This window comes from Sander vitreus, chromosome 17 (assembly GCF_031162955.1).
Source record: "Sander vitreus isolate 19-12246 chromosome 17, sanVit1, whole genome shotgun sequence".
Taxonomy (NCBI): domain Eukaryota; kingdom Metazoa; phylum Chordata; class Actinopteri; order Perciformes; family Percidae; genus Sander; species Sander vitreus.
This window is the reverse complement of record NC_135871.1, coordinates 6,290,053-6,301,102: the sequence shown is the minus strand read 5'-3', so window position 1 is coordinate 6,301,102 and position 11,050 is coordinate 6,290,053. Positions and strand designations below refer to the sequence as shown.

The following is an 11,050-nucleotide window of genomic DNA, read 5'->3' as shown; positions in this document are numbered from 1 at the left end:
CCCTAACCACAGGCCTGCTTCCTACCTCAGTCACTCCACCGCCAGCCTGCAGACTCCTAACGGCAACACCCAGGCCATCGCTGCCCTACAGGATCCAAAGTCCAGCATTACTAACCGGGCTTACCAAGTCAGCATGCACTACACCTGCGCTGCTCCATGCTTTGACAGATGATGGGTTTTTCAGGGTGTAGTCATTTTTTTGGAGGGGGGAAGAAGAGATACAAGATGTGATCTGTTTCTCTTGAAAATAACAGAATACCCTGAAATACCCTGTTTTTAATTTGTAAGAGAGACTTGATGAGATTGGTGCAACACGTTGATCCATATGTTGTATGTACACAATGTGCAATATGCATACTCTGCTGTAATTTTCTGTGGAGAGCCTGCAGTAGGATTTTTTTGTTTTTTTTGAGATATTGGGTGTGAATGTTGTTGTGAGGTGGCTAGAGGCAGAGTTTGCACCACTGTACCCACTAGTGTTACTGTATAATTTAGCTACAGACCAAAAAAGTCTTGTATTTATTTGAGCCAAATTACCTCACAAGTATTGAATGTAAAATACCTCATGCCTATAGTCTTTAATAAGTTAAGGGCAGTTACAAAAAGGGACTTAAGTTGGTTTGTGGTTGAGATTAGAGAGCACAGTTTATGTAGGTGTTCTGTACCTCGAACTTTTCAGTTTTTTTGATGAGTGTCATTTCTAAAACTTAAAGGAAAAAATACTTCTGTAGAGAAAATTGTTGCTCTTCTGAGGATTCCAGTCAGTGCTGTGCACTTTGATGATGATAGTTTTAAATAAAAAACTGTTAGTTGAACTGATATGTTTGTCCTATTGATTTCTTTGAGACTGCCTCAAAAGCTGTTCTGGTTTAAAATGGTAACCCTAACCCGAAGAAGAAGACTCCTGTTCCTGAAATTCGGATTTTGAATACGTGTGGTCATCCATGTTTCCTTCTTCAAACTTGCCGGGGCTGGGAAGCTACGATACCCGTTAGCAGCACCTGTGAGTTTATCATGTGACAGCGAAAACGTAAAAGGTGGAGCAGTATGTCCTGTATGTCCCTTACCGGCTAACGTATTTCAAGATGGCACATGAATATGGAGCGTGTACCCCAGTTCATGCAAATGTAAAATTTCAAGCCAAAAGGAATACTTGGAATTGATGGTGGAGGTAAATATTCATGAGAAAGGACAAATTTGTGAACGGGCAACACAGATTTTGATAATGAACAACTAAACACATTACACACTGGGCCTTTAAAGTGTCTCAATTGGCCATTGACATTATGTTGCAGCTTGTTTAGCAGCTCCCGACTGCAGCGGTTTTGCTTAATACTAAAACCAATTTAAAAAAAATAAAAAATAGTTCCCATCATAAATTAGACACAAAAACATAGGAAAATAGGGTCCAGGTTGAAAAATACCAAAGTTACCATTCAAGTTTAGAAAAAGATTGTGGTTTGGGTAATTATTATTTTTTTTTATTATTATATATAGTTCTGTAGTCTTGCATTGCCAGACCTTCCTCCACAGTGCTGCGAAGGAGGGTCTGGCTAGTCCACACAGCATTCTGGGATGAGAGAGAAACGTGCTCTGGTTTATTGGCATTTCTTTAAACCAATCACAATCGTCTTGGGTAGCGCTGAGCGCCGGACTCAATGACGTTGCCGCTGCAAAATAGCCTCGGGAAGGAACTTTTTTTGGTGGAACGTGTACGTTCAAAAGTTGTTTTAGTCATGCAACAGAAAACTCTGTTTAAACAGATAGCTGTCTGGATTTACCCTGCAGAGATCTGAGGAGCAGTTAACCATAGTCCTCAGAAATCCACCGGAGTTTAGAATGCCAACACAAAGACAGCGGAAGGTGACAGACATTAGGCCGAAAATTAGGGATATTCGGAATTTCCGGCAGCACCTGAACAATCCCGGAAGTGAAACGTCGTCGATATAGATTTGGTTATGTTGCTTTGCTTCCGGTCAGCATGTGACAGAACGTAACCTCGTTCCATAAATTCCGCTACTACTATGCTATGAACGTCAATATGAGTCGTAATTGTTGCATGAACAAAGGACATATGGTGGCGTTTTTCGGGAGACGACAGTCTCAAATTTACACAAAACATTCGTAAAGCTTCGTAAGGATAGGTGTTATGGCAGGACTGTTGTATTAGATTGCATTAACTCTTGTAACACAGTGTACCTAATGAAGTGGCCCATGATTGTATATCTAGTAAACAGTTTCCAGATGCTTGTGAGAAGATTGAAAAAACACCTGAGGGTTTTTATATACCTCTCATTTTGTGATTAACAATTTTATTATTTTTTAACAACATACAAAACAAACTCGCAACATGAACACCCCCCCCCCCCCCCTTCGTCATCACCACCCACCCAGACAAAAATCAAGAAAAGATGACACAGTAACTACAATATTCCTGATCATTCAACAAAATAGTGACAACATAGTCAATAAACCAAATAAACATGTATAAATAAAAACATAATATATAAATATATATATATATATAAACCCATCATACACGTCTCTCCCCAGCACAAAGCTTCTTAGGAGCCCTTCAGAAAGCTCAGGTACTTTCCCCATTTTCTAGTTTAGACATCCAACAAACAGTTTATATGACATTTTATTTCAAACGCTGCCCCCCTAGCTATCTCATACCTCTCATTTTGGAAGTTTTAAAATACATTCTACTTGCTCAGAGCAGGTAAGATAATGGCTTATGATGTATTGGACCCAGCAGCAACAGCAGCCAGTTAATTAAAAAAATAAGTGATATCCAGACCAGCTAAATGTCATTCAAAATAATGAATGTAAGTTTGCCCTAGGGCTGATCATGAACTGCAACATCCCCGGTGCGCATCTGACTGGAGACCTTTTATTGCATATCCGACTTTGTTCCCCATCTCTCTCTCCCTCTTAATTTTACTGGTATTTTTCTACTGTTGGCTATCTAGTAAAGGCACAAAATGTCCAGAAAAACTTAAAGCAATGCATGTTTTCAGGATTCAGCCTGTTGGAAATCCCCCAAATAAACCTGAAAAAAGACAGTTGTCGTGCACAGATAAGTTTTCACAGTTCAGTTCAGTTGGTATTACACAGTGGTGGAAGAAGTATTCAAACCTTTTACTTAAAGGACAATTCCGGCACAAAACAAACCTAGGGGTTAATAACACATGGGTACCGAGTCGACCATTCTCTGGGATATTGTTTTCATGCTAATCGAATGTGACCAGTTTTAGCGCAAACCGCTGATTAGCTTGTAACGCTAGTCATCGGGGCATGCGAAAGTATAAAGACAGGCGCCATCTTGGGAAAACAGTCATGACCAGTCGAATGACGAACGGCGTGATTGAGCTATGTTACTGGTTACTGGTTACACGACCTTCGTCGTTCGACTGGTCATGACTGTGTTCCCAAGATGGCGCCTGCCTTTATACCGAACGGTACTGTCTTTATAAACTATGTTTTTAATAAACTGTCTGTACACTTACAAAGTTCTCAATGCTTCGGTTTGCATGTAGGGACCCTCATTATGCTACCGTTGAAGTGTGGTGCTATTTTGAGCCTTGTTAGTGGTATAGAAATAGCGATTTCTTTTTACTTTCGCATGCCCCGACGGCTAGCGTTACAAGCTAATTAGCGGTTTGCACTAAAACTGGTCACATTCGATTAGCATGAAAACATATCCCAATGCTCGACTCGGTACCCATGTGTTATTAACCCCTAGGTTAATTTTGAATGGAATTTTCCTTTAAGTAAAAGTACTAATACCACACTGTAAAAGCCAGGCATTGAAAATGTTACTTAAGTATAAGCATGTAAGTATCATCAGGAAAATGTACTTAAAGTATTAAAAGGAAAAGTACTCAATGCAGAAAAATCCTCACATTATAGAGACTTGAAACGATCCAAACAGTTCTGTCAATCAACTAAGTGTTTAATCGGCTAATCATTTCAGCTGGACTTGTAGGCTGTTATATTATTGGGTAGTTTAATTTATAATAAAACATCGTATTTATAAAGTACATACGTTTTGTGTGCAAACATCTTAATCTATAAAGTAACTAGTAACTAAAGCTGTCAGATGAGTAAAAAGTACAAATATTACAAAATAAAAGACTCAAGTAAAGTACAAGCACCTCAACTTTGTACTTAAGTACAGTACTTTATTATTTGTAAATAAGTACAGTAAATGTACTTATTTACATTTCAACACTGGTATTACATTAATTGTCATTTAAGCCCAGATTCAACCAAGATTCCACCCCCATCTCACATTTGTAGGTCAGGGAATAAGCTTAATATTTAGTATATTAACAGTGCCTGAAATGAGCCAGTACTCACCAGTACCATGTACCGGTACTTCTGATTTTTGTCCACATGAGTACCCTTACTTCTAATAGTTTTTCACAGTTTTAAAAATAGGCTGGCTGATATTTATACCAAAATAGGCTATATAGCATGAGTTATTAGGAGAAACCAAGCAAATTTATGTTAAATCAGATATTTAGCAACCCAACTATAGCACGAATGGAATGATCCTTTGTGTCATAAAAACATTTTCAGAAACTGTGACGATTCAACTGTGAGATTGGACAGTCAAATCAGGTTCCTTAGATCGAATAGAGTCGACTTTTCGGGAATACCCCTACAAGATATACGTAGCCTATATATAAATATATCCAAGACACATGCAATGATCATGTCATGCAATTGCTCAATTAGCGTACTGGCCCCTTTTTTGGTCCAATTCAGGCACTGTATATATTGTTGTGTTGAGGTGAACCACATGCCCGCACCTGGATATCAAAGGAAAAGGAAAAGTTTAGAATTAGACAAAAAAGCTACTCTCTCTTTCTCTTAGTTATATAACATAACAATCAAGTTGTTTCTCCTCCGCTCCAACATTTTGTTTATTCAATTTTGAGGCTGGAATCATGGCTATACTTTTAAAGACACCCCAGGGGTCTTGATAGATTCTAATTAAAGTTAGCTCCTGCTAAAAAAAGTTACAGAAAGCATTTCCGCTCTGGGGTTATAACGCTGCAGAGCTTCCTGTGGATGAGGAAGCAGACTTATGAACCTGGCAGTCTTGTATAAAGTACTTGAAATGATACTTGAGTAAGAGTACAAGTATCTTCCCAGAAAATGACTTTGGTAGAAGTTAAAGTCACCTTTTAGAATATTATTTGAGTAAAAGTCTTAACGTATATGATGTTTTCTGTACTTCAGTATCAAAAGTAATTTTCTGATATTAAATGTTCTTGATTATTAGAAGTAAAAGTAAAAGTTAAAAAAAAACTTTGGTGATGAACTTCATGGCCAAAGGTGTTATCTTCACCACCACACAACATTTCTTAAAGGTGCAATATGTAATACTGGCAGCTAGTGTTTAAAATAGTTACTGCAGGACAAATTCAAAATACTGGAGAGAGTCGTCTCCCCCGCCCCCTCCTCCCCGACTCGAAGTTCACGTTGGTTGCCAGGCTGATACCAGAGCATCCACAACAATGTTGCTAGACGCTTGTCTCACATAGCCAGACATTACTCCACAGCACAGCGGAGTAGCTAACGTTAGATGTGGGCTATATTGACAGTCATAAAAGCCCGTGCTGACAGACACACTTTTTCGGCTTAGAATTTCCATAGAAACTGCTAAAAATCCCACAACTTCGCCATCCTCTCCACACGCCAGACAGACAAACTTCCTCGGCTTAGAATTACGATAGGAACCGCTAAAAATACCACTACCTTGCCCACCCAACTGAATACTCTTTATTGGCTTAGAATTACGGCAACAATCGCTAAACACACTGCAAACTCAAGGTCCTCTCTTTCCGATTTACAGCCCCCCCTCTCTTGGCTTCAAATAACTCACCGTTGTCGGCTACAGCCGCTTACACGTTGTAAACAGCCGTGGCTGCTTGCCTGGTCCTGGTAACGTTAGCAGTTAGCAGGGTTAGCATGGCGGCGTTAGCTTGGGTACTCTAGCTATATAATTCAATGTGAGTAGCTACACAAATGTTGAAATTACATAAAATGCCCGTCCCTAGTAGCTGTGATAAATTAGCCTGAAGCTAATGCTTACCTGTTCAGGAGGAAATTAGCCAACTCTGCATCCTTTTGGGCTCTAAGCTGTCTCCATCTTTCAAATGGGTTTGTTACGTCTCTGGTCACGCAACTGTTAGAAACATGCCATTTTTTTTGTCGGGTAAAATCAATCTCCGTTGATCCTGTTCGTTTGTTTGCTGCTTTCATGACTGTACTGACGTTACAGCTGTAGCGCGCTGGGTTTACGTTTTTACAGGTATATCTGGTAACCCGGCCTGGCTGACAAACTGGGCAATTGATAACAACAAACAGGCCAAAACACAAAATGAAATTCCGTCACGGAACGGAAATTTCAAAAGGACAAAATACTGGCATTAGCATTGTTGTCAGAAAAGATAGTATTTCAACTTAGCATGTTTCCTTAATATCTGATGACACATTGGGGTCATTTTTGGATTTATTACAGTAAATATATTACATATTGGACCTTTAAGAGCAAATATTGAAGGGGACACAAATAATACAGCCAACATTGTACTTGTATAGGATATGTGTAGTTGTGGAACTCCAGTAAGTAGGCTGGCAAACCTATTTATCACTTTAAACATTGGATGAAGTGATTCTTTTATCTAAGATGATGCTGAACCAAGAACTGAGCCCCCTAGCAAGCAAGACAGCCAACTTACTAGCCAGTTGGCCGGCCGGCCATTGAATTACTAAAATGTAGCAGCTCAATGTTTCATTCACACACTCTTGTCACAGCTTAGAAAAGCACAGCACTCTTGCCATATGAGTGACTACTTTGTTCCACTCATTTTCTGTAACCAGTGGTGGGTGGCTTGCTAACTATCCAACAAGCTACCAAACAAGCTAAAGTGTGATTTATGGTTCTGCGGAGACTCCACACAGAGTTTTCGCCGTAGCCTACGTAAGTGGCCTGAAGTTTATACTTGTGCGTTGGTGTGTGCGTCGATCTCTTTAGGGAAAAACGTAACCCTCTCTTTGATTTAATGTTGTTTATGGAGAAGGAGAACCAGGAAATGAGTAGGAGGAAATGCAATGCTACCAAGCCAATGCTGAGCGACGTGCGTAGCCATGACGTGTAGTTCAATTTTTCAAGAGGTGCACGTCAGGTTACGGCGTAGGGTCCGGCGTAGGGTCCGGCGTAGGGTCCGGCGTAGGGTCCGGCGTAGGGTCCGTGTCTCCACGTACCTACGTACATAGCCACAGCATAGATTTAATACAGAAGCATAAATCATGCTTAAGTAACGTTATAAATGCTAACATAGTGGACTCGTTCTTGCCCTGTTTGCGTTTGTATCGTTTTACTACTCACACAATTATTTTAAGTATATATTATTAATACACAGCGTGGTTTTTAATGATATTTTTAGGGGGGGGACAACCCTCAGATGGGATAGGTCCTGTCCCCCCCCCCAACACTGCTGTTTACTTACTGTGGATATTAGTTCAGTAGCCAATGGTGGAGGAATGAATTAAATCATCCCACCCAGGCAGTGTGGGTTGAAGCTTTTCTCTATGAGACCAGAATCATGAAATCTCAATACCATATGAACTTCCTTTTTTTTTTATTTCCAGATATAGTTCTGGAGAAAAGCAGTAACAGAAAGAAGTTAAATGTCTTTCACATACTTTTGTGTGGTTGCTAAAATGTTGTATCTGAAAAACCCAGCCGCCCACCTATCCATCTGTTACTCCATGCCTACTAACTTTTTTCTCTTGATGACAGCATTACTTACTTAGACAATGTAACCCTTGGAATACGTTTTTATCAGCACTCTGAGTGCTTTTGAGATGTGGAGCTTTAAAGTTTTCACATCCGAGATAGCAAAAGGGATGTACAGCAAAGCCGTATTTTATTCATCCCGATAACAAGCACATTCTAATTCACATTCATTCACCTTTTTAAACGGGTTTTTCAGAACAGATGTTTTGCAGATGGAACCCTCTCTGATTTATGTATGTTCAACAGTGGGAACATTTATTTGGATTTTGTCCAACATTCAAAGGGCGGCTATGAGAATAGCTAGACGGTTGGACCCTGAGACTTTGAGCCCAATATAGTTGCTGTGTAACATCAGCATAGCAACTGGGAGACATTGTTTTGTTGAATATTGTATAAAAAACAATCGATATCGTGGGGCGACCTCTAGCTCTCCCTTTGCTGCGTGTTATCCTCTCTCTCCTCCCTTTCACTGTCTACAGTTTATCTCATAAAAAAGCCCCCCAAAATATTCCAAAAATAAGTGAAAGAATATTGTGAGCTTTGCATCAAAACAGAAAAGGGGCCTAAAAACCTTGTGGGACACCATGCATACGGTATATGAATATCTCCCATCCATACTTAACTAGCCATGAAGAGATATAATATGAAATTCCTTCTTTATGTTTCCCCGGACAGTGTTTCCCTCAAGTAGCCTAATGTGTTTAATGTCTGAACTTCCAGCTCAGCGAATCAATCAGCATCCTTCGAGGAGCTGCTGGCTGTAATGAAATAACAATAATATCCAATAAAATTGTACTCTAAACACAATCAATTATTCCAAAAAATATTTTTTCATGTATATATTTTACACAATTTAAGTTATTTACTTCATAGTGTCGTATTTATTTCTTTATTTTTAATATTTAACACTTTCATACTCTGAGCACTGCCTCGCGAGTGTGGTATACTTTATATATACAGTTATGGTGTTACAGCTTTTGAGATGTATACAAATTTGACTAATGGCTGACAAGCACTATTTTCTGAATTTTCTTCTTTTTTTCAGCAATTATTTTTTAGGGGTGCCCCTGATCCCCAGCATTTAAAGCTACAGTATATCACACTGGGATATCATCAAATAAGTATTTCCTCTAACACATAAGGACATACTGGCTAGTGCTTTACTAAATATTACTGTATGACTTTGATGTAATAGTGTTACCAGCTTAGTCTGGGAGTGACATCCCCCCTCAAGGATTAAACAGGGATCAAATCACAAAAAAAAACTTCAGTCACATTTTTTTTCTCCCTCTACAGCAGCTGATGCATCCTGCTCCTCCAGATTCATGAGCTCATTACACACAAAGCGCCTCATAAAAATCACATTGTCCGCCCTCTGAAGAAGGATGACTAAGCCCATTACAGACATTCAGATGATGTATTGCATTCAAAGTTTTTGAAAATACATTTTCTATCATTGCATTACGATAAGCACCTCTCTTTATTATATTTAGTTTGGATGATCTATGATCCCTCAGTTCAGAAGGCAGACGGTACAAAGGGCAGCATGAGGGAGATCTCAGCAGTATATTCAAAGGAGATGAAGAGGCCTGATAGGTCGCACAATACACAGCAACATGCTGTTTGTGTCTGCAGTGATAACAAACTTGCCGATTTCATTTGACAGGTGTTGCTATGTTTTATGATCAGCTCCCAGTAATATTTTTCATAAGACCTGTCTGGTTCTCTCTTTTCCCTGCTTAAATCCAATGCTATTTGGTCAGAATAAAACTCTTGATATCATGTATCATTACATTTTGATTCTGAAGCTTTGTCTACTTTTTAAACATGATTTGTAGCGGTTTCAAGATTCTGTATTACTTACAGACTTCAGTAGGTGAAACACAGTTCAGCTTCGAAAAAAAAAAATCAATTGCCTCATTGCCAGTTCTGAAATAAATGTGATGTAGCCTGGGCTGCAAGCCGTCAGCTGCACCTCATTGTCTCCAATACTCTGATGCTGAAAGCAGGTTAGAAGGTGAAAATTAAGCCCAGCAATGTTCAGATCAATACTGCAGTCTGTATTAAACATATCTATATATTATATACTATATCTTTTTATTTTGTCGTTGTTGTTGTTATGCAACCACCTCCTAACAAACCGCCATTTAAATGACCATGTTTCCCTTTTACTTCTTTTGTTTGCTTTAAAATATAACAAACACGATATCGGTTTCTGATTAAGAAAAGCACATTGATCATTAAATAATACTACATTCAGATAAATTCCATAGTGCATTGTAACCTATTTCGATTCTATACTTTGTAAAACAGGATGTACTGTATTCTTAATGTGAACACATTAAGTAGCACTCCAAACTGTTGCTTCCTTGTGCTCATTTTAGACATTGCATAACAATGTGTCATAACCACAATTCTAAAACCAGACAGAATGCTCATTATGTGATGACAGTCATTTCTAATTGTAATTATATGCAGCCGCTCTCTGCAGTGATTCTTTTTCATAATGTTTCGTTGATATTATGCAACTCAACCATCTCAAAGCTTGCCTTCTTCTTTAAGTTCCTCTTTTTTGCTGTTCATCCACTGTAGAGTATGGGGTTGATCACATGCATGCAGTGCTTTCTGCTGCATATGACAGCATCGGACTGTTTGTGTTTTCATTCAAATCAAGAATATTACTTGGGGTGTTTCGCAGACTTGAAATCTGCAGTTTTCAAGCGTTCTCAACCTCGGCCTGTAAATTAAACATAAACCTGTTTTTCTATGACAATTCTTTAAGAACACACTAGCAATAGTGGAAAGGCACTTCTGTTTTTTAAATTTATTTTTAAATCACATTGCTGGAGAAGGAGACATAACCCTTCAGATAATACAGGTCACACTGTACTTGTAATATTCAATCATCAAATTTATTGCAGAAAAATAGGACCCTTCCTTCGGGATGCTTAAACTTATGAGAAAGAAATAAAAGCTATGAAGACATAAAAGTCTTCCAATGTAAAAGACCATGAAATATTACGAGGACAGACTGAGAAAGGTCACCCATGAAGTCAAGCTTTCTGTTCCTCGTCTGTCTTTCACTGTATGCTTACACTTCAACTATGAGGAAAAACTACTACTACTATTTTTGCTCCTGTAGTCTGTGAAAAACAAAGTGTTGCATTATACTGCTGCGATGATGAAAGGGGTTTGATAAACTGATGATTATGTCAAGAGATCAGCAGCACAAAA

General features: G+C 38.8%; 1 protein-coding gene across 4 annotated transcripts in view; it reads left to right on the top strand.

Annotated features, from left to right (window-relative positions):
* Positions 1-819, top strand: part of ccnj (cyclin J) — an 11,973-nt gene extending 11,154 nt beyond the window's left edge. For all 4 annotated transcript variants that reach the window (XM_078273524.1, XM_078273527.1, XM_078273525.1 and 1 more), the window contains one exon: positions 1-819. This exon is cut by the window's left edge and continues 177 nt beyond it. In XM_078273524.1, coding sequence (XP_078129650.1) covers positions 1-172 — 172 coding nt within the window. In that variant the 3' untranslated portion in view covers positions 173-819.
* The last annotated feature ends 10,231 nt before the right edge of the window (positions 820-11,050 follow it).